We start from the raw sequence: 27,906 nt of genomic DNA on the forward strand, positions 1-27,906 counted from the left end.
CATTTAGGGGAGAGAGCACGGACACCTGGGTCCTGGTTAACAGGTTCCCATTGCAGTAGTCTAAACACTCTCACACCAGGCAAAAAGTGGGGCAACCATGTCAGAAAGATCCTACTTTCCAACAAAAGACCGTATAAGAACAGAGGGCTGTGCTGGCAGAACAGCAGAGGGAAGAGATGAGCGGGAGAGCAGAAGTGGAAGAGACACCGGAGAATGAAGGATGGAGACCGGATCAAGGGTTTTCTAGAAGAGAGAATCGCCTTGAAAATTTGGCTCCATGGCCAAGTGGAACACAGTTAACTGCAACATTCCCGGACTATTGACACTTCTGAAGGATGAAGAGAGAATGTACCCTCTACCAGTGCCTCTAAGTCACTCTGAGGACTCCTGCAAAGGGGGGATCCAAAAAGAGAAACTGGAAAAGCCTTTGCACCGAATCGTCTGACATCACCGAAGAGGTACTCTACCGACTTGCTCGCTGTCAAGGGCTGTGTCGATGTCGAACACCTACGATGTCGAGGAGAACAGTATTCATTGAGAGGAACTTTGAAGTCGGGAACTTCGACACAGAGACATGGTTAGAAGTTGAGACGTCATTCATCTTCTCTTAAATAAGATAAATAAGATGGTGGGGTGGCTTTCACTGATGAAGTCTCGCGGGTTTCCATCAGAGCTGGACTCTGAGTATTCTAGAGCATATTCTCCATAAAGGCCATCATCTCCAGTCACCATACCGGATTCGCCAACACCACCTCAGTGTCTGGCAGGAATCACCTCCTCCAACTCCTCCTCAGACACCTCCTCCACAACCAGCCCTGCCTGCCTTACCTCCGCCATGGCCAACTACTCCATCTCAGCCTCCACCTATACCACTGACCTCTTAGTGGTGCTCTAGATTGTGCGCAGGTCACACCAGACCTCACACCTGTGGCTCTGGGTCATGTGCAAGATGTAGAACCTCCATGCTAACATACTCACTCCCGAAGATAATACAGCGAAGATTTTTTTCCTCCGGATTGATCTTCACGGTCCCATTATATTAATTCGCGTTTGGGTCTGTATTCACCTACTCCGACAGATTCTCCCCCACCAAGAAGATCTTCTATAGATGACATTAATACCTTCCTGGATGTTCTCATCAGAGGAGCCAAAAAGCAAAATATGGAATTACCAACTAATACCACGTCCAAATCTGTAATCTTTGAGATGCTCCACTTCTAGACATCTACTACCTGTATTGTTTTAACATGCTATAAATTTGTTTGACACCAGCTTCTGTAAACTGCCCCGTCCTGCCGTCCGATGAAATAGAATCCTCAAGATCCTCTTTTCCTATGTGCTCATCCTGTTCCAGACTACCCTATAGTCTCTGCGGCCCATAATTTGCATGCTACAGCTGCTTCATCCACTGTTGCTCCTGACAAAGAAGGAAAAAGATGGACTCTGTGGTAAGAAAGGTGTGTGGAACTTAAACTGTCACAATGTAATCAATGAGCCCTTCTGGGGTGTTATGACAAATGTCCTATAGAGACGTTACGAATTTCAAGAGATTATCATCCAAGGCATGATGCTGTCTTCTCAAATCATCAGTGGTGTAGCTGATCATTCTACTCCCGCAGCACATGGATATGGTCAATGCCTAACGTGACGTTGCTCATTGCGGCTCTGACTTCGTGTTAAATCCTGAAGCCCTGTAGGAAGGGGGCTCTTTATATCATTTTTAAAACCGAGGTATATTGTGTAGAGGCCCAGTATCCCTTTTTAGTGGACCGGGCGTGCTTTAAGAACCTAAGGTGCTCTTTTTGGTAGTGTTGTCAAGCAGCTTTAGGCTTAACTGGTAGTGAGACATTTGTTGCATACATTCAAATTCTATCTGCACAAAATAAGGCTATTCACACCAATTTAGAAAAATAACATGTAATTTTATAAAGCTTTTGACATCAAAAACTTGGTTATTTAAGTTTTTTTTTAAAATGGATGTTTTGCAACAAAAAAATATGAATGTAAACGTCCTTCAATTGTCTCCAATATGGTAATGTTATCCAATGGGGAAAAACACATATACTGCATATGGGTACCTAGCAGCGACTTACAGGACCAATCTTCTGGCAATGAGGTAAGTATATGGCAAGGTCCAAGGTAGCACCAACATGTCACCTCAGTAGGCTCTGGGGCGTTGTTTGGGTGCAGAGGTGCTTTTCGGCATCCCTTGTTCCATTGGTGTCAATGGGAAAAGGTCCTGGCAAAAAGACTGCAAGTATGGACTTGGGGCACCAGTCTGGTTGTACCAACAGAGGGGCTTGGACCTTGAGATGCTTGGGCATGTAGCTTCAGTCAGTCCACTTCTCTTCGGGCCGTGGTGCTCGGTGCAGTGGTGCCTTTAGGTGTCTGGTCTGTGCTGAAGGAGACACTCGATTGAGTGGACCTGCACAAAGAGGCTGCAACAAGTCCAGCCTGAGCCAACACAAGGTGGTTTACTCAGGAGTGTCTCGGGTCCTTATTGGCACCGCTGGCCATCATACTCTGGGGGGGGGGGGGGGGGGGGGGGGGGGGGTGTGTGTGTGTGTGTGTGTGTGTGTGTGTGTGTGTGCGCGCGCGCGACTGGTGCAGTGGTGCTTTCCGGTGTTTTTGTGGTGCAGTCCTCATGGTTCTTATTGGGTTCCTGCTGGGTAAAAGGACATGGCTCCACTACTACAGGCTTTTGGAGGCAGAGCAGCTGCTGGACGAGCTGGCTTTGGCTCAGTTGTCGGGGATAGCAAGTAGCCCGGCAGGGGTTGTGCCATGTCAGTTTTATTTTAGTTTTATATTGCGCTAGCTAGAGGCGAAGGTATTAGAGTGCTTTGCATAAAAAGAAATTGCACAACATAGCTTTGCGTTGGATGCATAAAATGAGAAGTCGACTAACATAGCTCTGTGCAAGGTGCTCGACATAGATTCAAGAGCAAACCTAAAATAGAGATGAGTAGGTGAGCAGGAAAGGTGCGATTACAGTATGTAGATTAATTTAACAGCCTAAATAAAGCAGTGATTAACATACTAAAGAGCTGAAACAGACAAATAACCAACTGTCACAAATGGTAGAGTCTTGCAGAGAGGGAGCTATTTGAGCCTGGATCGGTAGGTGTGGTGTTAAGGTATTTGTTGATGACCAAGAGTTTCTGGGCCCTTTTAAAGCAGAAGTTGTTGCAGCAGAGGACTCTAGAGAGCGTTCCATATACTGGGTGCATTTCCACCCAAAAATGCGAGTCTGGGTGGTTTTCCTTTTCAGAGGAACAATGAGTGTTGGTGTTTCTAAGAGTTCTGGTTCAACTAGCTGTCGTACGTTTGTCTGGATAGTTTAGTGTGTGTGTGTGTGTGTGTGTGTGTGTGTGTGTGTGTGTGTGTGTGTGTGTGTGTGTGTGTGTAATGCAGGTGCCTTTGTATATACATCTTCCTTCAATGGGAAGCCAATTGAGGCCCAAAGTCCTGGTGCAGAGGTCCCTCGACCCCATGTTATCCTAAGGAGGCTGGGGGCACCTCGAAGAGGCACCCGTTACTGGTAAGTACCCGCGGTTCAGGTACACAGGCCCTAGTGGTTTCGATCGGCGCTGGAGGGGCCAGCAAGAGTACAGAGATGGTGCAGGGTGCAAAGAAGGGGCTAGGGACCCGTTGAAATCACTGGAGATCCTCGATAGGGGCAAACTGCTGCAGGGCTTGGTTCTGGAGGTTGGCTGAAGGAAGCCCATGACTCGAGAGGGAAATTGCAATGTTGAGGGTGTGGGGGGAGGGGGGAAGGGGGTGCACCCCGATACAGTCGATTGGGTACACCAATGACTGGGGCTGCGGCTGCAGAGGTGTTTTTCGACGTCTGGTTTTCTCACCAAATCTTGTTGCCGGGACCCTTCAGATTGAGGCTGCAGGCATCGAGGGTGAGGTCAGGAGAGGTCTAACAGTGCTGGATCCCAGGTCGGGATCGCCTGGGAGACTTCACTGAGTCAGTGGGCTACCTGGATTCGGGCCGTGTGTGTCGGGTGCAGAGTGGTGCAAGTGTCGCTGATCCGGTTTACTTGTGTTGGTTTCTTGGCTGGACAAATCCAATGCCCACAGTAGACCAGAGGCTTAAGACAGCACAGGTCATCCGGAGTGCTTGAGGTGAGGTTTTCTGGCTGCGGGCCACTCTGGTTTCTTGAAGCAGTGTCACTGGAGGAGACAAGCTGTTAGGGCTGGGGCCAAGACAGTTGTCTTCTCCACTGCTGCACTGCTCTTTGGTCCTCCTCCATAGGTCGTGGAATATAAGAAACAAAGTTGAGGGGCCCTTAAACACGAAATTTAAAGGTGTTAATGAGGTTGGGGGCAGCAGCCAATGGCTACTGTCCCTTAGGGCGACTACATCCTTTGGGTGCCCCCTCCCTTTGTGTGTGTGTGTGTGTGTGTGTGTGTGTGGGGGGGAGGGGGCTCAACGGGACAGCTCTGTTCCTAGTGAAGCTAATTCTCCTGACTGAAAAGTGTGCTTAACTGAGCCTCCACCTGAGGGATAAAGTTGGCAAAGCTGTTCTCACCTCCTAGCCTTTCTAGGTTTTCTTGCTAACAGTGGGGGTGTGAACCGGGGGCTGCTATCTGCTGCTAGCAGTAAGAGGCTGGGAGTTGCATTGCAAAGGCGACCGGCTTTGAAGCTTCCCCTTCAAGCACTGGCCCGTCCTGGGGAGGAGGTGAAACAACTGGCCAGGGTGTGCATTGTTTCAGAAGCTCTCCAACCAGGGGTCCAAAAATATGTATGTGTGGAAGGCTGCCTAAAGCCAGTCATTGACCGCACCCGAGACGGTAGGTTTTCCGGGGCACCTCTGAGGTGCCCTCTCGGCACATGAGACATTTGCATGGAGTTATTTGGTAACAAATGCTCCTGGGTTCAAGGAGAACTGGCAATTAAAATATTAAGGAATAGACTCCAGTGTTATAGGGGCAGATCTGATCATAGAGATGTGCCCACGCCTAGGGGATAGTGCACCCTGCCTTGAGGTTGGTATATCTTACGTAGTGCTAACTGGTATGGCACACAGGTAGCATGCCATGTAGATTTTGTCTGCACCAAACCATGCATGCTCAATTGGCTTGGCCTAGGTGAGGGGTCCCTAGGGGACCCTCTAAGTCCCGATGCCCTTGGTACCCAGGTACCTTTTTACTAGGGACTTTCAAGGGCGAATTGGGGAATAGTTTTAGGGAAGAAGCACTGGCACAGGAGACCTGATTGGCAGGGACCCTGCGCACTACAATCAAAAGCACATCAATGTCCAGACAAAAAGTAGGGGGCTAACCATGTCAAAAGAGGCACTTTATCACTTAATGTGACCCCCAGCTTCTGCTGCTAACAGCAGATGGAAGCCCCCAATTTACATCCCCACTTTAAGCATGAAAAACTAGGAAGATTGGGAGGGGTGTCCACCTCTGCTAACTCCACCCTTAAGGTGCAGGAGGCAAGGTGGACGCATCTTTCAGTCCCCACTGTCTTGAACATGGCGGGACTCCTCCAATCAAGTCTAGGACTATGCCCCCTCCCTCAGGAGGGTGGCATAATTGTGAGAGTGGACACCCCAGGTAAGGTGCTGATTGAATGTACCTGTCACTCCCTTAAAACAGCCCTATATCTAGTGTTTAGGTGGCTTCCCCAGACCCTGAAACTAATTCCTGCCAACCTTAGAAATAAATTGGCTAAGAAAACACCGTGCAGAGAAGACCGACACTCACTGATTTGGGCCCCAGCCCTACTGACCTGACTGCAGCTTCAAAAACCCTGCAAAAAGAACTGCGCCTGTCCTGCAGCCAGCGACTTCCACAACCCCTGGGAGGACTGCCTGCCTTTGATAAAGACCAGAGCTCCTAAGAACAGCTCTGTCCCAAGAATCAACTCAAAGTACTCTTGTGCCCTCTGGATCCGCGATCCATGACCACTCTGCACCTGTCTCCTCCGGCCTGTGTCCGCGTGGCCCACCAACCCAGAAAAGGTTCCCCAGTGATCCTGTGTTAAAGCCCAGCATGGGCTGACCCCTCCTGTACTCCACGATGATGCCTGTAGTGTGAATCCAAAGACTCCCCACAACTGCGACTTGGGGAGTGAAACCTGTCATCAAAGGACACCCCTGCACTCGAAGCCCCTTGACCTTGAGCAGTTTGACTGTGTCCCTGTGACCTACAGCATCCCAAATTACCTCTGCTGCCACTGGTGTTTTTCGTGATGCCTCCTGTTTTCAAATCCAAGTTTCTCCATTCACTTGCATTGGGCACCCTACCGTGTTTGCACCCTGCACCCGGCTGCCCCTGTGCTGCTGGTGGTGTATTTTTGGTGCTGCCTTGTGGCTCTCCCTGTGCTTGCCTAAACCTCTGAAGTGTGGGCCCTGTAACCGCTTTACTTAACCTGCAAGCAGCGTGTCTTAAAGCACCGCCAGTCTCCATTGGTTAACATTGGGACGGACTATCAGATTTGACCTCTGCACGCAGCCCCTGTGTCTCTGGAATAGTTTGTTTTTACCTGAACCTTGTCCTCCGCTGACCCTGAAACCCGAAGAGTGGATTTATAAGTTGCACACTTCCCTGTAAAACCTTGTTATTCTTTTCATCCATAGGTTAACATTGCAAAGACTGAAAATTGCATTAAGTGTAGTCCTGGGTGGTAAATTCCGTTCTGCCCTCGGAATTTGGGTAATTTCGCGATCCGCGTAGAACGCAAAATTGCACAAAGTTCTGCGACTTGGCGGAATTTTTTGAATGTTCGTGTTCTCATAATGCGTGTTCGCAAAATATTTCCCCCCCCCCCCGAGCACGCAAACAGCGATTGTGAACAGGAAACAAGAATCACAAACAAGCAATTCTGTGTGTTTGCGGAATTTCTGCGTGTTCGCTGAGATTTCTTACTGTTTCGCAGAATTTTACGTAGAGCGACTACACAAATTCCGCCCACCCATAATTAAGTGGCCACTTTAGAAACTGAAAAGAATTTGTTTAAAAACGTACAAATCTAACACTTTGGTTTTGCATTGAGCCCGGTACACTTCTAGAGGAATCAGTGAACTTTGTGCATGGTGCAACCACTTAGTGGTATACCATATACAGAGCCAGATTCCTACTCCCAGCATTAGAATCACTACTTGAGTGGCCTGCATTAAAAAGAGTGCACTGAGAGCCCCAAGACTGCTGAAAGCGACAGGTTAATATCCCCCTGTACCTGAATGGTCCTGTGATTGCCTCTAAACCCGTTGTGGCTCGTCCAAGAGCTCTAACAGGCGTTTTAGCACGTTGGCTACAACCTTCTTCCAACCATCAATAGCATCTAAACATCAAATTCAATTCATTGTACTTACCTTTGATAAAATCATACCCCCTCTTTCCCTCTATAGATATTTGCTGTTTTGGTGTCTATTTAAAGCTAAAAGTCCTATTTTTTTATAAATTGGTGTATTTTTGAGTTACTGGTTGTATTGATACTTTTTAACGCTTTATGCTTGCTCCTGTTACCCAAGCCTGACAGCTCTGTGCCACAACTTCCTAGGACTCTGCTGATGTTTTTTTATAGAAACCTTTTTGGACCTGATGAAGGTAGTTACATTATCATATGGTGAGGTCTCACAACCATACCACGTAATAATCCACTTTGCTACAAATATCAAGGCATCCTTTTCTTAGGTAATATAAGGATGGTGAAGCCTACTGGTGTTCACAGACTGCTATCCAGTCTAGACTGAGTAGAACAATCCCTCATTTTGTCATTGTTGCAGTTTTTTTTTTTGCTACACTGGTTTACATGCCTTCTCTTTGCACATACAACAAGTCTGGTGTTAATCGAGTAATCTAGTACTTGGCTAGGCGCAAGGCATGTGATCTGCAAATTCAAATGTCTGCTTGCTTCAAACCTGGAAGAGCATTCTTTTCTTGTTGCTGGGCATTTGTTTTGAAAGCACTTTTTGTCCATTTTAAGGGTTGTAGAAAAACATCTTTTTTTAAGTCTTCACATGCTGCCTTAAAGGTGTTATGAGATTGTGCATTAGGGCGAAGATCTTCAGTGCTTCTGAATTTAAGGGCGGTACGCGTTATGCACTAGTTAGTGAATTTACTACCCGGCATCCGTGCAACTTGTGTCCACCAAACAGAACTGTACTAAGCTATGAGAATTCTTCTCTTGAACTGTTTACCTTTGTTTTATTTAGTTTCAGATGTAGTTATGGAAAGCAGTCCTGGTCCTTCAACCTCCGCTGAACAACGCCCTGATCCTGAACCACGTGTTCAGAGCAGCAGCAACACTGTTGCACCCAGACCAGGTACCTCTCAATTATAGCCTCAAGGTAGTAGTTGGGTGTTTGTTATATATCTTTCAACAGTTGACCTTGTAGGCACCTTGCTAACTCAAGTTTCTGCCTAATATGCCCTCAGGAGTCCAGTGCATTCCACAGCGAGCAGCTCTTCTGAAATCGATGCTGAATTTCCTAAAGAAGGCCATCCAGGATCCTGCCTTCTCTGACGGCATCCGCCACGGTAAGGACTTTCTTTGTGATATCAAAGAGCAAAAAATCTTAACCTCAGTTCATGAGTAAGGAATTGTGTAATTAGCCTTAAATATTGGTTTATTAGTACTTTTTTAATGGATTCCTGCTCCAACACATAATTTTCAAACAAGTCTGACTCTCAGTTAACCTTTCTGATAGATACATCTGCCTTGTGGATTCCTCACCTTGTGAATATCCCCCTTGCGTCAGCAACGTTCGACGTCATAGGAACGCGGCATCGCGCGCGACTCCGTCTGACGTCACAGACTCCTTATTAGGCCTATGTCGGCGTGATGACATCAGTTCCCTTTTTTCCGCGTCGTCGACGCTAACGGTTTCAGGGATCTTCTGTAGTTACAGATAGAGACTTTGTTACTTTTTGTCTGTTACTGTTTCTGTTCTTCGTCGAGGATGTCGTCGAAGAAAACTGGACTCAAACAGTGTAGCTCGTGTGCCCGGATGATGTCAATTACCGATCCACACGAAGATTGCTTATGGTGTTTGGGGTCGGATCATGACGTCAAGGACTGTCGATCCTGTTCTAAAATGAATCCGAAGGCTCTACGTGAACGAGAAGCTAAACTTTTATTAGCCAAAATTAAAAATAAAGAAGCCGTAGATCTTCAAAATCAAGATCATGACACTCCAGATCGAGAGCGAAGTCAAGATCGAAGTCACGATCGAGGTCGCGATCGAATTCACAATAGAGGTCGAGGGTCAGATCGGCGTCGAAGTCAGCTTCTGGGCATGCTTAGAGTTCCTCGAAGAGAAAACTTAAGAGGAAGAAGCATAGTTCTCACCATCATTCGGGGTCTTCGGACTCTAAGAAGTCTTCTCGGAAGCATCACAAGGACTTTGTGTCTCCATCTCCTGCTGGTGGTGCCACGCCGATACGATCTCGAACATACACCGGAGCCGGAACTGGATCCGAATCCGGCTTCGGGTCAGTCTTCGGAGCATGAGGAGGTCGTGGAGGTTCCTCAGTCTCCGTCTCCGGAGGATGAACCGGAAAGTCAAAAGGATCAGGAGGAACCGAATCCAGTACAGCCTCCTACGAATCCACCAATGAGTTCTTACCCTTCCTTTCCTGGTCAGGATCCATCGCATTTCCTAAATGCTATGTATGGAGTATATGCGAGGGCAATGTACCCCACTGGAGCACCTGCGGGTCCTATGGGTCCTTTGTATTTTAACTTGGGTGTCCCCCAAACGTATTCACCCGCGCCTTTTTTACCTTTCATGCCGACTCCATATCCTTCTTGGATCGGTTCAGCGCCGCCGAGGTCATCGACTCCGCGCACGCCTTCGCCGACTCCGGAGCGACCTCGAAATTTGGATCGAGGCTCAACGCCGGTTCCTGTTTCTCTACCTCCTGTTGTTCCAGCTCCTCGGTCGACGCCGGCTCCGACTCCATCGGAGTCGTTACCGGATCTGTCGACTTCGATCCGTATGGAGTGGTCGAGACGTAGAGCCCAGCGTCTATTGGAGGAAAAAGTGTTCGAGGCATGTGGGCTGCTAAATTCATATCTTATGCATAGATCGCCGCCTAGTGTTGGGTCCGGATGATTGCACATTGTTGTCCTGGAAGAGTCTTCGAAGTATCACGAGATAGGTGGCTCCTCCCCTGGACTACAGTGCGCATGGGCATCGACTCCTTCCCCAGATTGTTTTTTTCCGCCATTGGGTTCGGATGTGGTTTCGAAGTCTCCGTGTCGGAACCGAAAAAAACTTTGTTCTTAAGGCCAAAAGGCCTTCGTTACCTGCGTCGGTATTGTTTGCGTACGGTCTCGAGCGTCGTCCGACTCTCTGAGCCGGACATCTACGGAGTCAAGTAACTCTTCGATCGAGGCCCTCTCGTCGCAGCAAGACCCGACAAACTTAACATGGAGCGGAGCCCGTTCAAGTTCTGCCCCGTCTGTGGATCCAAATATCCACATATCGATGTGCATCCGGTCTGTAATAAATGCCTATCACCGGACCACAACGAAGAAAACTGCATGTCCTGCTCTAAGTTCAGGTCCAAGAAGACGCTCAAGCATCAGTGCGCGGCGCGCCTCGAGGCCCAGCGAGCGGCGCCGTCACCCGACGACATATTCGACCCCGCGGAAGAAGGCGGCAGCCATCATCTCCAGATTTCACCACCGTCGACGGAGGTCCAGGCCTATCCCGCGGAACATGTCGAAGGACAGGGCCACGACCTTGCATACGTCTAGGAGGTAGGGGACGACGAAGAAGTTTATGGGGCCGCGGAAGATAGCTCAGAGGAAGAGCTATGCCCCGAAGTCTACATTATTCAGGCACAGGTCACGGGATCGCCACTCGGCCTTACCCACGACCCTGCACCGCTATCCCCGGCCCCGCCTTCTGGCCCGGCCACGGACACTCAAGCGGAGCCGCCATCTCCGATATCGAAACCGAAACCTTCGGATCTGACGGCACCAAAGATGGCCGACGTCCAGCCAAAACCGAAACCTTCGGAATCGACCAAACCTAAAATGGCCGACGTCCAACAAAAAGTATCGAAGCCTGCTCCTTCATCGGCTCAGTCGCCCTCAGGCCCACCGAAGTCGAAGAAGGCTGTCAAGTCGACAGCGTCGCAAAAGGTGCGGAAGGAACCATCCTCTAAGAAGGCCGTCCATCAAGTGTCAAGCACAGTTGTTCCGGCACGGACATCTGTCTGTTGACACGCCTTCGGACGCTACTACGGCGCCGTCAAGTAAACGCGCAGTCGAATCAAAGTCGACTAAAAGCCACGACCCGAAGGCCGCAGGCACTACGGCAGCAACGGCGTCGGCGACAGACTCCAACGGAGCCGCGACATGTTGCAGCCGAAGATTCGTCGAGGCAAATCTCGACCACACCGAGGGAGACCGACGCCACCGAACATCGGCCGTCGGTTACCAAACCCTCTGCCTCCTTCACAAAGCAGGTGACCGACTCCCTCAAACGTATTCGGGAGAAGACTTTGTCGTCAACGGCATCGCCTCCAAAGACCTCGACCAAGCTTCTCTACACTCTGCCACCTAGAGTGGCACCAAAAGCATTTGCACCGAGATCGGTGCCAAAAATCGCTAACACGTCGGATCCTTCGACGCAAAAGGGACGCTCGGATCAACATCAAGCCTCAGAAGACCATTCTGAGCATTACATCGATGCCCAAAGGGGGAAATTGACCCTCTACAAGAGAAAAATCACTTCCCAACCGCTGGAATCCTATGTTATTCCACTAAAGAAGAAAAGGCCGGGACAGGACATTCCTGCCCTTGTTGAACCTATTCTGCCACCACCGAGAAGAAGTCCATCTCCTTCACCCAACCAATCAGGAGGAGAGGATGATGAACAAGATAACCAATACAATTTCCCGGTTGACAATGACCCTGATGTTCTGCAGGACTCATATGACGACACTGGGGACCAAGGTGGACATCAGGTGGTACAAGATCCACAAGGTTTTGGGACACGTACATCTCCAACAGAGGATTCTGCAGCATTTAATGCTTTAATAGAACGGGCAGCAGCAAATCATGATGTGGACATGCATGCTGACCCGGTGGAGGAAGATTTTTTGTTCGACACTTTCTCTGTCTCTGAAAGAACAGTTAAAATACTTCCTATGCTCAAAGGTGTCCTTAAACATGCCCCGGAGATCTTTAAGGAACCTACCAGGGCAAGAGTGGTGAACCCACGTATCGAGAAAAAATACAGGCCAGCACCTGGAGATCCTGCCTATATTCGGGGACAGTTGCCTCTGGACTCGGTGGTCGCCAATGCCCGCAAGAGGGCAAACTCCCAAACGACAGGTGAAGCTCCTCCCCCAGACAAGGAGTCGAAAGTGCTTGAGGCATCCGGCAAAAGGGTGGCTGCGCAAGCTGCCAATATCTGGCGTATATCAAACACACAGGCACTATTGGCACAATACGATAGGGCGCATTACGACACCCTAGAACAGCTCCTTCAACACCTACCTGATGAGTTTAAGGAAGCAGCCGAAATGCTCATACAAGAGGGGAAGCTTATCTCAAACGCTGCAATAAAGTGTGCACTCGATGGGGCAGATACAGCGGCTAGGGGAATTAACACTAGCGTCATGTTAAGGCGACAAGCTTGGCTTCGTATCTCTGGATTTAAGCCTGACATTCAAACCACAATCCTCAACCAGCCCGTCAATCCTGACAGACTATTTGGTCCAGATGTAGACACCACCCTTGAAAAGATTAAAAAGGACAACGAGACTGCTAAGTCCATGGGGGCGCTTCAGTCACAACAATTCAGGGGAAGCACTTTTCGTCGCTCAGGAGCACGTGGTGTTACCAGAGGACACTTGGGTCAGCAAACACAATTCACAAAGGGTGGTGCGCAATCCTCGTACCCCAAGCAGGGTAGAGGGGCTTACAGAGGTAACAGTGCCAAGGGCAGAGGGAACAACAACTCCCGTTCCTCTGCCGCCAACAAACAGTGACTCTGTCACTGCCCCCCGACCATACAACACCTGTCGGGGGGAGACTCCAGCAGTTCCTGCCAGTCTGGACGTCCATCACCACAGACAGGTGGGTGAGAAAACGTATCCAGTACGGTTACTGTTTGGAGTTAACATCCACTCCTCCCAACATTCCCCTAAGACACCGTCCTATGTCGGCAGAGCACTTGCACTTATTGCAGCAGGAAGTACTGGTGATGCTGCACAAAGGCGCAATCGAGCTCGTACCAGTGGAAGAGGAAGGCACAGGGGTCTATTCCCTGTACTTCCTCATCCCAAAAAAGGACGGATCCCTCAGACCTATTCTGGATCTACGCCCCCTCAACATGTACATACGGTCAGAACACTTTCACATGCTGACACTGCAACAAATTCTTCCCCTGCTCAATCAAGGGGACTTCTTAGCAACCTTGGACCTCAAGGATGCTTATTTCCACATCCCACTCCACCCATCCCACAGAAAATACCTCAGGTTCACCATTCAAAACAGGCACTATCAGTTCAAAGTCCTACCCTTCGGAGTGACTACTGCCCCCAGAGTGTTTACAAAGTGTCTGGCGACGGTGGCGGCGCACCTCAGGAGACAGAACATACATGTCTACCCGTACCTAGACGACTGGCTTGTTCAAGCAAAGTCGGAACAGTGCGCCGCAGACATGTCCCACACTATTCAACTCCTTCACAGCCTGGGGTTCTCGCTAAACTACCCGAAGTCGCACCTTCAACCAAACCATGTGCGGCAGTATCTGGGCGCGACAATAAACACCCTGACTGCTATGGCTCAGCCAAACCCAGTCAGAATCAACAGCATTCAGTCGCTGATCCAAAAGTCGAGACCGCAACACTCCCTGCCAGCGAGAGTGTTCATGCAGTTGATAGGCATGATGGCCTCCTGCATCTTCATAGTCCCGCACGCGAGGTTGCACATGCGCCCGCTCCAAGAATGCTTGGCAAATCAGTGGACACAGGCTCGAGGACAGCTGACAGACCTAGTGTTGGTGACCGGTCGGGCATACAACTCTCTGCATTGGTGGAATCCACACAATCTTTGCAAGGGACGACCGTTCCAAGAGCCAGTGCCACAGATAATCCTAACAACGGATGCATCTCTCCAAGGGTGGGGAGCTCATGTGCTCCACTACACTGTGCAGGGACTGTGGTCCACCCAGCAGCAGAAGTTGCACATCAACTACCTGGAATTTATGGCAATCTTCATGGCGATGAAGTCCTTCAAAGTACATTTGTGCAACAAAGTCGTGTTGATCCGGACGGACAACATGACAGCCATGTACTACATCCAAAAGCAGGGAGGTACTCACTCACCGCAGCTGTCTCATCTGGCTCAGAGCATGTGGAAGTGGGCCATTCAGAGGAACATTTTCCTCATGGCGGAACACCTCCCAGGAAGGGACAATCAGGTGGCGGATCTGCTCAGCAGATACAGCCATCAAATGCACGAGTGGGAGATACATCCATCAGTACTCCACCCGTACTTCCAGCAGTGGCGTCATACAGAGATAGACCTGTTTGCCACAAGGGAAAACGCAAAATGCCAAAGCTTTGCCGCCAGGTTCCCTCACCCGGAATCGCAAGGGAATGCGATATGGATGAACTGGTCAGGCATATTTGCGTACGCTTTTCCCCCAGCGCCTCTCATTCCGCTGGTGGCAAGAAAGCTAAAGCAACACTCGATGACTCTCATCCTGGTTGCTCCAACATGGGCACGCCAACCATGGTACACCACGTTTCTAGAACTTTCCGTGGTACCGCATCAAAGGCTGCATCTCACATCCGGGCTCTTGACGCAGAACCATGGCGACATTCAGCATCCAGATCCGCAACAGCTCAATCTGGCGATCCGGCTCCTGAAGTCTTAGAATTTGGCTACCTCAACCTGCCTCCAGAATGCATGGACATCATCCGGGAGGCAAGAAAGCCCACGACCAGAGCTTGCTATGCAGCAAAATGGAAGCGGTTTGTCATGTACTGTACAGACAATATCAACCCGCTAGATGCATCCATTCCTAACATCATCTGCTATTTGTTACATCTTTACAAATGCAATCTAGCGTACGCTTCCATTCGGATACATTTATCCGCCATAGCGGCTTATCTCCAGAATAGGCAACACCTCTCTGTTTTCAGGGTGCCTGCCATTAAAGCCTTCCTAGAAGGACTGAAGCGAGTCATTCCTCCAAGAACACCACCAGCTCCAGTGTGGAACCTCAATGTGGTCCTCACTAGGCTGATGGGCCCACCTTTTGAGCCACTGCACTCCTGCGAAATTCAGTTTCTCACATGGAAAGTGGCTTTTCTCATTGCTATCACATCGCTCAGACGTGTAAGTGAGCTGCAAGCGCTCACAATCCAAGAGCCATTCATCCAGATACATTCCAACAGGGTAGTGCTCCGCACTAACCCCAAATTCCTTCCTAAGGTGGTGTCACAGTTTCATATCAACCAAACTATTGACCTGCCTGCATTCTTCCAAAACCCACAAACAGTAGCAGAAAGAATGCTTCATACATTAGACGTTAGGAGGGCGCTAATGTACTACATTGACAGAACACAACACTTTAGAAAGACACAACAACTTTTTGTTGCCTTCTCAGCACAGCACAAAGGCAACCCCATTTCCAAAGCAGGAATAGCCAGATGGATTGTTAAGTGCATTCAAATCTGTTATCAAAAGGCTAAACGTACTTTAACAATACCCCCAAGGGCGCACTCCACACGCAAATTGGGGGCCTCCATGGCTTTCCTAGGGAACATTCCTTTGGAAGACATTTGTAGAGCAGCCACATGGTCTACACCACACACATTTACCAAACATTACTGTGTAGACGTGCATTCAAAACCGCAAGCAGCTGTAGGACAGGCTGTTCGCAAGACACTTTTTCAAGCTTCTGCAGCTGGCACGGGCAACCGCCCTTAATGGAGGGACTGCTGTGTATTCTATGCATAAGATAAGAATTTAGCAGCCCACATGCCTCGAACTGAATATGCTACTTACCAGTATGCATCTGTTCTTGGCATGTAGGGCTGCTAACATTCATATCGCCCCCCCTCCTCCCCGGTACCCGTAGCGGCTGCAGATACTCTCTATGCATTCATCATTAGCATGGACATCCTTTACACTATTTCACTCCATCTCTGCCACAATGGCTAAAAACAATCTGGGGATGGAGTCGATGCCCATGCGCACTGTAGTCCAGGGGAGGAGCCACCTATCTCGTGATACTTCGAAGACTCTTCCAGGACAACAATGTGCAATCATCCGGACGCAACACTAGGCGGCGATCTATGCATAAGATATGAATGTTAGCAGCCCTACATGCCAAGAACAGATGCATACTGGTAAGTAGCATATTCAATATGGAACCTGAAGTGGAGGTAGGCGAACTTCAAGAACATGAGGATTGTTTTGAAGATCTTCATTCTGCAAGCAGTCTTGAACTTTCTCCGGAATGGGGATTACCTGTCGTTTCAGATGCACCCTCCAGGGATGTGGTACCATATCATATGGTAATTAGAAAAGCTGCTGAACTTAACTTTACCAACAGTTGAGTTCAAATCTAATATCCTTACAGAAGTTTTACATTCACCTTCTTCTGTCATTGAGCCAACTCTACCTTTCACTGAAGCTCTGACCGAGCCAAATCTAGAGGTTTGGAAGAAGCCTTTGTCTGCACCTGCAGTATCTAGATCGGTGGCGAGACGTTATAGGGTTGCTCCTGGGGATCCTGAGTTCTTGTCAACTCACCCTTCACCGGAGAGTCTGGTGGTTCAGGCTGCTTGTGCGAATAGATCAGCAGGCTTTTCCCCAAGTTCCTGGAGATAAAGACTCCAAAAAATTGGATCAAGCCGCTAAGACGGTCTTCTCTTCAGGTAGCTGTAGGAAGGTAGATCCCTGACTATGGTTGCCCCCAACTTTTTGCCTGGTGTTTTGCTGGTTTTCTGACTTAGTTGACCTGGGGCCCTGCTATTCAGGACCCCAGGCCTACTGCTCTCTCTGTAAAATGGATTCCATGTACCCTAGGTACATATCTAATTGGATACTGAGTCACCTTATCAGTCCCTGTACAGTGTACCTTAGGTACCCAGGGAATAGGTGTACCCAGGGCCTACCAGGGGCTGCAGCATGTATTATGCCACCCCTGGCTGGCCATCCAAATCTGACAACTGGCTGCTTGACAGCTGGGGCAAGGTGGTGTAATCACCCTTTGCTTTAGATATAGTATTCCTATATCTAAACCTAAAAATGGACACACAGATCTCCTATCAGTCACTCCTATGGCAGGCCTTAACAATCCCGAAGGCAGAGTGCTTGGAATCGTGTGAGATAGTGCTCTGGCATGAGCTGAGCCTGTCTGCGGCTTTCGGGATCCATCCCTTAGCCGTTTCCATGATATCGCATACCATATACTCTTAAGTGCATTATAATCCTCGCGGTTATATGCCAACTCTGGTATCGCTTTATCAAAACATGTCGAGTAAGGTGTCATACGAATTGGAATACTAACCCCTCGCCAATTCTGGCGACGGGGTTAGCATTCCACCCTTCTAGAGGGACACGACATGTATGTAACCTGTAACCCCGGTTAAAGTCAGACAGAGCCTTAGCTCCACAAAATGGATGCTGCCACCGAGACACAAGTCTGCCCTCCTGCTGCTGGGAGTCCTCCCAGCCCAGGAGGCAAGGTCAAAGGGTTTCCTGCCAGGGGCGGTGCCAGCACCTTCCCAGACAGGATTTTGTGTATCCTAGGTAGGCAGGGCTTTAGAGGAAGGTGACTGCAAGTGGCACCCCGGTGCTCACTGTGCATAGGCTGGCTGAAACCAGTTCCAGGGGCACTCCAGCCCCTGGCCTGGGGAAAGCCCGCCAAAGGAGAGGGGTGTAACCACCCCCCTCCTAGTCCCACCCATAGGGCAGGACTTAGTCGCGTGCCAGCCCCTTTTTGCAGGATAAAGGTAGGACCTGGCCCCCTTCCAAATCAGATCATCTTTGAATCCTGAAACTACTTTCTGCAAGAAGGAACTCAAGACTCTTCTCAAGATTTCTCCCTTGTGACTAAGGAGTAGTCACCCTGCAGCAGCAGGCACCAACCAAGTATCGCGGTTTGTTGCCAGTCTCTCCTTCGGATCAAGACTGCTCCAGCACGACGAGAACCGGCTTCCCTGGCACCTCTGACCTCAACCTACATCATCAGCCCAGCTGTGATCCGTGGGTGTGACGAGACCTCGAGGGACCGGCCATCTTCAGAACTGCACGACGCTTGTCCAGCACGACTCCCGAGTGACCCTCGACTGAGTGCTTTGGGGTAAGAGAAGCCCCGACCCTGAGCAGCTCCAGCACCGAAGTTCAGCCCCCCTGCATCCACGAGATCTGCGTGGGGCCCTTCTGCTTTTTGCTGCTCACCGCGTTGTCCAGGTCGCTTGCCCGTTGGCTAGTGGCCCTCTCACGACGCTCCACGACGACAACCACTGCTGGTCTGGTTGCTCCAGACTAGCCCTTGCTCCCCTCCAAAAGAGGAGCCCCCTGGACCCTCCTGGTCCACTCAAGACGCCATTTTAGGTCCACCGCGTGGGCCTTGCATTTGCCAAGACTTTTTGCCCAATCCTGGGTCCAGCGACGTCGACAGCAAGAACCTTCGTGGGACAACTCGCACCTCCATCCTGGTCGCCGACAACGCCTCCTGGTCCGAGATGCAGAGCCCAGCAGCGCCCACTCACCTGGCTGAGGTGACTTCGTCCGGTGCCATCCTGGTGCCCACTCAAATCACTGGCTAGTGATTCAGAACTTGGTCCCCTCTGCTTACAGGTTTCTTCTTCCCTGATCCAGGCTTGGATCACTCCGAACTTTCTTCACTGGCCGCCTGCCAGCAACTTTCTTCAGGCTCCTGGTTCTTCAACGTGGGTTTCCGACGCAACTTCAACCCTATGCAGCCGCAGCCCCTGGGCTAGGTAATCTGAGTACTCCGGTGCTCCAGCATAGTCCAACACCCTAAGTGTTCGGATCCACTCTTGTTTTCGACCCACCTAGGCGGATTCGCCCGAGAACAGTAACTTTGCAACTGCTAGCCTCCATAGACTTTTTCCCGCCTTACGCGTGAGAGTTCCCACTCTGCACACTACGTCCACAGGCCTCCTGCATCTAATCCCAGTGTTTAGAATTGTAGGCCTAGCGATTCCTAAGTCTAGAAAAGTATTACTTACCTGCTAGCAAGTTCGCATTCCACTTACTGAGTATATGGTTTTTCGTGCCCCTAGGGCATTTGTGTAAATTGTGCGACTTAAAGTATTTTCGTAAGAGTTTTGTTGTGTGCTTAGCTCCCTGACTCATAAAGAGTTCAGGGTAGTCTTGTTATAAATAAATATCTGTTTATTTTCATAACAACTTGTGTGGTGTCCTTTCACTTGGTGTTCAAGGGGTAATGTGATGGTAAAACAGCTGGCTTAACACGCCCTCTAGAGTCTTAGCCTTAGACTGCTCGTATCCATGCTACTAGGATAGCTGGTCTATAAGGTTGACTTACAACCAATCATCAATAAGGGTTGTTTGGACTGATACATAGTGATGACTAGAATAGTGAGCACTGCATATCAGGCCAACTTCTCACAGTAGCATGGCTTTAAAATCTACGAATGCTACTTGTTTGCTTGGTAGATATGTGCATGCCCTAATGGACTCGGTCAAACAATTGTCTGCTAAACTTCCGGAGGAGGACAGAAAACTTTAATGAAGTTGTTTTGGACACTCAGGCAGCAGCCTGTCAAGTTATTCAGAGTGGCATGGACACTGCAGACTCTGTGGCTAGAGTAATGGGTTCTTCAGTGGCTACCAGAAGAGCTGCTTGGTTAAAGTCCTCAGTTTTCCGCTGATGTACAGGCTACTCTTTTGGATTTAACTTTTGACGGGGTTGGTCTCTTTGGGAAGAAAGCGGATACGGCTTTGGGAAGGTTCAAAGATAGCCGAGCGACGGCTAGATCTTTGGGCTTGCAGGCGAAAGGTACAGCCACCAGGAAGTTCAGGGGCTTTGGCAGATCTTCCTTTCGTCCCTTCAGACAAGGCCAGCAACAGCAGCAAAGATCTTCCTTTCGTCCCTTCAGACAAGGCCAGCAACAACAGAACCCTCGGTACAAGTCTTATAGAGGTAGACAGAAGAGTCGTGGACGTCAAACCTCTTCCTCCTCTACTTCCTCCTCTAATACCCACCCCCCAACTGCAACAGCAAAGCAGCCCTAGATCCGCCATTCCGGATCATGTGGGTCCGGTATGGGGTCGGCTTACTCATTTTCTACGGTATTGGGAATCGGTTACATCAGATCTTTGGGTTCTCAATCTCGTAGAAAATGGGTATGCTCTCCCTTTCCAGGAGTTCCCTCCCAATATCCCTCCTTGCCAAGGTTATTGTTCAGAGGACCACCTGCTTCTCCTGCAGGAAGAAGTCCTGGCACTGTTCAGAAAGGGTGCGATAGAGGTGGTTCCGGAGCAGGAGAGGGGTCAGGGATGCTACTCCCGGTATTTTCTGATCCCCAAGAAGGATGGCAGGCTTCGGCCAATCCTGGATCTCAGGATCTTGAACTTGTATCTGAAACAAGAAAAGTTCAAGCTGCTCACTCTTGCGCAGGTTCTACAAGCGCTGTTCGAAGAAGACTGGATGGTGTCGATGGACTTGCAGGATGCGTATTTTCACATCCCCATTCTGAAGTCGCACAGAAAGTATCTCCGTTTTATGGTGGGATCGCAGCACTACCAGTTTGCGGTCCTTCCGTTTGGACTTACTACTACTACTGCGCCTCGAGTTTTCACCAAGGTGATGGCAGTGGTGGCAGCACATCTCAGGAGGTCGGGAATTCCTGTATTTCCGTATCTGGACGACTGGCTCATCAAAGCAGTCGCCAGAGAAGGTGCTCCATCTGCAAGAGACAACTCAGTTGTTGCACAGGTTGGGTTTTTCGATAAATGTGCCCAAGTCTCACCTGGTGCCCTCCCAGCGCAACCTGTTCATAGGTGCGGTACTGGACACTACTGTGTGTCGTGCATTCCCTCCACCTCAAAGGATTCGCGACATACAGGAAATGATTCCTTTATTTTTCAATGGAGAGCTTGTTCCAGTCCTGAAGGTCCTTCGTCTGCTTGGTCTGATGGCTTCTTGCATTCTGTTGGTCAACCATGCATGCTGGCACATGAGGGCGCTCCAGTGGTGCCTCCGCAGGCAGTGGTTTCAACACAACGGAGATCTCAGGGAGTCTGTGAGGATCTCCAGAGAAGCTGCGGCGGATCGGTCTTGGTGGAGTGTGGAAAGCAATCTTTCTCAAGGAAAGCCTTTCCAGCTGCCTCCATCGGTGGCCACAGTGATAACGGATGCATCCACTCTAGGGTGGGGTGCTCATCTGGGGGATCTGGAGGTCAAAGGTCTTTGATCTCCAGAGGAAAGGTTGCTTCATATCAACCTTCTAGAGTTACAGGCGATACGTTTGGCGCTCAAGGCCTTCCTCCCTTCCCTTCGCGGTCAGTCGGTTCAAGTCCTGACGGACAACACGACCGCGATGTGGTACATCAACAAGCAGGGAGGAGTGGGGTCGCAGTGTCTCTGCAGAGAGGCTCTGCGCCTCTGGTCCTGGGTTCAGGACCATCAGATTTGTCTGATGGCAAATCATCTGGCCGGAGTTCTGAACGTTCGTGCAGACGTTCTCAGTCAGCAGTTCTCTGCCGACTACGAGTGGATGCTCCATCCAGAGGTTGTTCGTTACATCTTTCGGATGTGGGGAACTCCTCGGGTGGACTTGTTCGCCACTCGCGAGAATGCTCACTGTCTGTTATTCTGCAGTCTCCAGTATCTGATGCAAGGAGCTTTGAGGGACGCGTTTCAGTTGAGTTGGGGAAATCAACTCCTTTACGCGTTTCCCCTCATACCCTTGATTCCTCTGGTTCTGAGGAAGATTCGTCAGGACCGGGCCCAAGTCATTTTGGTCGCCCCGGATTGACCAAGAAGGGTGTGGTACACAGACCTTCTCCACCTCTCCTCTCACCCGCCACTCCGTCTCCCTCTCAGGGCAGACCTCCTCCCTCAGATGGAGGGGCAGGTTCTACACCCCCACCTCCAGACATTACACCTTCATGCCTGGAGATTGAACGGGGCAACCTGAACTCTTTTTCTCTCCCTCACGATGTGGTGGATGTCATTCTTTCTGCCAGGCGTGACTCTACCAAGTCCATCTATTCGTATAGATGGTCTAAATTTGTTGTTTGGTGTAGGGAGAAGGCTGTTCATCCTTTGAGGGCTCTGGGCTGGTCACCCCTCGCACCGTGCACACTCCCCGTGAGTGAGCCCGCTCCCACCTAGTGCCGCCACCGCTCACTGCTGTGCTCTCGGCCCTCGACCGCCGAACTGCTTCTGCCCTCCGTGTAATCTTGCTTTGCTCCCTGTGACTCTCCTCCTGTTTTATCTCTTGTTCTCCTGCTAACCTCGCTGCATTTGCCTCCGTGTAATCTTGCTTTGCTCCCTGTGACTCTCCTCCTGTTTTATCTCTTGTTCTCCTGCTAACCTCGCTGCATTTGCCTCTGTGTAATCTTGCTTTGCTCGCTGTGACTCTCCTCCTGTTTCCCCCCCTGCTGTGGTGCCCGGCCCCTGCCGCGTCATCCCCCTGCATTTATTGTTCCTCTGCCCCCTTTGCTGTATTTTCGCCGTGTTTTCTTAATATTCACCTGTGATTTCCTTCGTCCGCTGTTAGCCCTTTTGTGTTGTGCCCAGCCTCTGCCGCGTTTCCCGCCAACTCCCCGCCGCTGCCCCCCCTGTGGCCCCGCCCCTCCTTTCCATTGGCCACCCCGCTCCCGCCTCCCAGCTGACCCTCCCTCGCTCCGCCCCCCACTCTCCACATATGGCAGAGTGGTCAACGCGCAGCGTTGACGCGCAGCGGGCGCGCCAAAGGTAAGCCCGTCTGCGCCCGGACCGCGCCCACCGCTCGAACCCCTGGCCGTCGAGGACCCCAGCCCACCCACCGGACGTACGACGCTGCCACCCTCAACGCACTCAACACCGGCCGAGTCCCTGGATGCTACCGAGCCACCCCGAGACGCACCCACGGACCCTTCAGCTGCCACTCCTGCAAGTTCACCTGCATCCGGACCTGCACTACACCAGCACCCGCCTAGCCGAACACCAGCAGCAACCACCTCAAGTGCATCCTGCTCAACACCCGCTCCGTCCACAGACACGCCGTGGAACTCTTGAACCTCCTCGACGCTACAGCACCGGACATCGCCTTCCTCACGGAAACCTGGATGAACGCCTCCTCAGCACCCGACATCGCCATCCCGGACGGATACAAGATCACCCGGAGAGACCGCGCCAACCAGACCGGAGGAGGCATCGCGATCATCCACAGGAACACCCTCCGCATCACGACCAACACAGACGACACCCTCACAACCGCCGAACACCTGCACTTCCAGATCCACACCGACCCCAAGACCACCCTCAGAGGCACCCTGATCTACCGACCCCCGGGACCACGCACTCAATTCAGCGAAGACATCGCCGACTTCATCAGCCAGCACGCCCTCCCCTCCGCCGACTACATCCTCCTCGGGGACCTCAACTTCCACCTGGAGAACAATGACCGCAACACCACCACCCTGCTTGACAACCTCGCCAACCTCGGACTCAAGCAGCTGGTGACCACCCCCCACCCACCTCGCCGGACACACTCGACGCCGTCTTCTCATCCAGCAAAGACATCGCCGTCAGCCACGCCACCGGACTCCACTGGACGGACCACAGCTGCGTCCACTTCAGCTTCAGAAGGACCACGATCCACCACTGCCAACAGGTCGCACGAAGAAGCTGGAACAAGATCACAGCCGACCAGCTCACCACATCCCTGAACCAGCACCCTCCCGCCAGCTCTGCGAACCCCAGCCAGGCCGCCGACAACCTCACGAAGTGGATCAGCAACTGCGCAGACTACCTCGCCCCACTGAGGACCCCGCACAGCAGACCCGGCAGCAAGAAGGCCCCATGGTTCACCGACTATCTCAAGAGCTCCAAGAAGAACTGCCGAGACCTTGAGAGAGCCTGGAGAAGAGACCCAACACCAGACAACAGGACCACCCTCAAGCACGCCACCCAAAATCACCAACTGATTCGCGCCACCAAGAAAACAGCATTCAAGGAACGACTGGACAACAACGCTCACAACAGCAAGGAACTCTTCAACATCGTGAAAGAGCTCTCCAACCCCAACGCCGGAATTAACGACATCACCCCATCACAAGACCTCTGCAACTCCCTCGCCTCCTACTTCCACAACAAGATCGCTGACATACACAACAGCTTCAGCACACAACCAACGCTGCCCACGACCGCACCAACGCCCCCCACCACCACCACCCTCAGCACCTGGACCCCAATCAACACCAAGGACACCATCCGCACGATGAACTCCATCCACTCCGGATCTCCAACCGACCCCTGCCCTCACCACGTCTTCAACAAAGCCGACGCTGTCATCGCACCACACCTGAAGGACATCATCAACATCTCCTTCGACACCGCCACCTTCCCTGAGAGCTGGAAGCACGCCGAACTCAGCGCTCTACTAAAGAAACCAACAGCGGACCCCACCGAACTCAAGAACTACCGCCCCATCTCGCTACTCCCGTTTCCAGCCAAAGTCATCGAGAAGACAGTCAACAAGCAGCTGGCCGCCTTCCTCGAGACGAACGGATCCCTCGACCCCTCAGTCGGGCTTCAGGGCCAACCACAGCACCGAGACCGCCCTCATCGCTGCCACCAATGACATCCGTGCCCTGCTTGACAACGGAGAGACAGCGGCCCTCATCCTCCTGGACCTCTCCGTGGCATTCGACACTGTCTGCCATCGCACCCTAGTGCAACGCCTCAGCAACGTCGGAATCCAGGCGAAGGCACTGGAGTGGATCATCTCCTTCCTCGCCGGAAGGACACAGAGAGTCCGCCTACCACCGTTCCGATCAGAAGCCACGGAAGTCATCTGCGGCGTCCCTCAGGGCTCCTCGCTCAGCCCCACCCTCTTCAATGTCTACATGAGCCCCCTTGCGGCCATCGCACGCCAACACAACCTCAACATCATCTCCTATGCCGACGACACACAGCTGATCCTCTCCCTGACCAACGACCCCGCCACCGCCAGAGCCGACCTACACGAAGGGATGAAACACGTAGCCGAATGGATGATGACCAGCCGCCTGAAACTGAACTCAGACAAGACGGAAGTCTTCATCCTGGGCCCCTCACCCTCCGCCTGGGACGACTCCTGGTGGCCCCCCGCCCTGGGCGCCGCACCCAAACCGACAGACCACGCACGCAACCTGGGCTTCATCCTGGACTCCTCCCTCTCCATGACCAGACAAGTCAACGCCGTCTCCTCTTCCTGTTTCAACATCCTGCGCATGCTACGCAAGATCTTCCGGTAGATCCCCACCGAGACCAGGAAGACAGTCACCCAGGCCCTTGTCACCAGCCGCCTGGACTACGGCCCTACACGACCAAGGCCCGAGCTACCTCAACAGCCGCCTCAACTTCTACGCTCCCACACGCCACCTCCGATCGACCAGCCAAAGCCCTCTCCGCCGTCCCCCGCATCCGAAGAACCACAACAGGAGGAAGATTCTTCTCCCACCTGGCCACCAAGACTTGTAACTCCCTCCCGACCCACCTCCGCCTGACCCAAGACAACCTCTCCTTCAGGAAGCAGCTCAAAACCTGGCTGTTCGAGCAGTAGCGGACCCCCCCTCCCGAAGCGCCTTGAGACCCTCCGGGTGAGTAGTGCGCTATATAAATGCAATGATTGATTGATTGATTGATTTATCTGATATTTTACAGTTTGCTCTCTTTGGCGCAGCAAGGATTTGCTGTTGCTACAATCAAAGGTTACCTTTCGGCGTTATCGGCATTTCTTTGCTTGCCGGATCAGCCGTCTTTTTAAATCTCCAGTGGTTTTGAGGTTTCTGAAGGGACTTACTGTAGGAGAGTAGGGTCTGCAATCCTATGATCACCCAGATTTTTGCTTTTTGCTTCACTGGTTTACGACTTTCCCTGGCTGTGGGCCTGCTAATCAGACCCACAGCCTAGCTGTTCTCTATAATCCAAATTGTACCCAGGTACTGAATTGGCACTGGGCCCTCTCGTCCCTGTACCCAGGGCTGAGGTGCACCCGGAAGTCTCCCAGGGGCTGCAGCATGTATAATGCCACCTCTGGGCTGACTAACTAAAGCAGACACAACTGGCTGCTTGACAGCTGGGGCAAGGTGGTGTACTCACCCTCTGCTGTAGATATAGTATTCCTATATCTAAACCTAAATGGACACACAGATCTCCTATCAGTCACTCCTATGGCAGGCCTTAACAATCCTGAAGGCAGAGTGCTTGGAATCGTGTGAGATGGTGCTCTGGCATGAGCTGAGCCTGTCTGCAGCTTTCGGGATCCATCCCTTAGCCGTTTCCATGATATCGCATACCATATACTCTTAAGTGCATTATAATCCTCGCGGTTATGTGCCAACTCTGGTATCGCTTTATCAAAACATGTCGAGTAAGGTGTCATACGAATTGGAATACTAACCCCTCGCCAATTCTGGCGACGGGGTTAGCATTCCACCCTTTTAGAGGGACACGACATGTATGTAACCTGTAACCCCGGTTAAAGTCAGACAGAGCCTTAGCTCCACAAAATGGATGCTGCCACTGAGACACAAGTCTGCCCTCCTGATGCTGGGAGTCCTCCCAGCCCAGGAGGCAAGGACAAAGGGTTTCCTGCCAGGGGCGGTGCCAGCACCGTCCCAGACAGGATTTTGTGTATCCTAGGTAGGCAGGGCTTTAGAGGAAGGTGACAGCAAGTGGCACCCCGGTGCTCACTGTGCATAGGCCGGCTGGAACCAGTTCCAGGGGCACTCCAGCCCCTGATCTGGGGAAATCCCGCCAAAGGAGAGGGGTGTAACCACCCCCCTCCTAGTCCCACCCATAGGGCAGGACTTGGTCGCGTGCCAGCCCCTTTTTGCAGGATAAATTTAGGAACTGGCCCCCTTCCAAATCAGATCATCTTTGAATCCTGAAACTACTTTCCACGAAAGGAACTCTCGACTTCTTCTCAAGATTTCTCCCTTGTGACTAAGGAGTAGTCGCCCTGCAGCAGCAGGCACCAACCAAGCATCGCGGTTTGTTGCCAGTCTCTCCTTCGGATCAAGACTGCTCCAGCACGACGAGAACCGGCTTCCCTGGCACCTCTGACCTCAACCCACATCATCAGCCCAGCTGTGATCCGTGGGTGCGACGAGACCTCGAGGGACCGGCCATCTTCAGAACTGCACGACGCTTGTCCAGCACGACGCCTGAGTGACCCTCGACTGAGTGCCTTGGGGTAAGAGAAGCCCCGACCCTGAGCAGCTCCAGCACCGAAGTCCAGCCCCCCTGCATCCACGAGATCGGCGTGGGGCCCTTCTGCTTTTTGCTGCTAACCGCGTTGTCCAGGTCACTTGCCCGTTGGCTAGTGGCCCCTTCACGACGCTCCACGACAACTAACACTGCTAGTCTGGTTGCTCCAGACTGGCCCTTGCTTCCCTTCTTCAGAGAAGCACCCTGGACCCTCCTGGTCCACTCAAGACTCCATTTTAGGTCCACCACGTGGGCCTTGCAATTGCCAAGACTTGTTGCCCAATCCTGGGTCCAGCGACGTCGACAGCAAGTACCTTCGTGGGACAGCTCGCACCTCCATCCTGGTCGCCGACAACGCCTCCTGGTCCGAGATACTGCAGAGCCCAGCAGCGCCCACTCACCTGACTGCGGTGACTTCGCCCGGTGCCATCCTGGTGCCAATTCAGTACCTCCAGGAAACTGAAACAGGGGTCTAACCCCACCATTCCCTTTTTAATAGGTCTCT

The 27,906-nt window shown here is 51.5% G+C and overlaps 1 protein-coding gene across 2 annotated transcripts in view; it reads left to right on the top strand.

The window, feature by feature from the left end:
- HUWE1 (HECT, UBA and WWE domain containing E3 ubiquitin protein ligase 1) overlaps positions 1-27,906 on the top strand; it is a 1,655,742-nt gene that overhangs the window by 283,773 nt on the left and 1,344,063 nt on the right. For both annotated transcript variants that reach the window (XM_078664564.1, XM_078664565.1), the window contains 2 exons: positions 8,175-8,285; positions 8,398-8,499. In XM_078664564.1, coding sequence (XP_078520690.1) covers positions 8,175-8,285; positions 8,398-8,499 — 213 coding nt within the window. The remainder of the gene's footprint in view (positions 1-8,174; positions 8,286-8,397; positions 8,500-27,906) is intronic.

Source organism: Lissotriton helveticus, chromosome 10 (assembly GCF_964261635.1).
Source record: "Lissotriton helveticus chromosome 10, aLisHel1.1, whole genome shotgun sequence".
NCBI classification, from domain to species: Eukaryota; Metazoa; Chordata; class Amphibia; order Caudata; family Salamandridae; genus Lissotriton; species Lissotriton helveticus.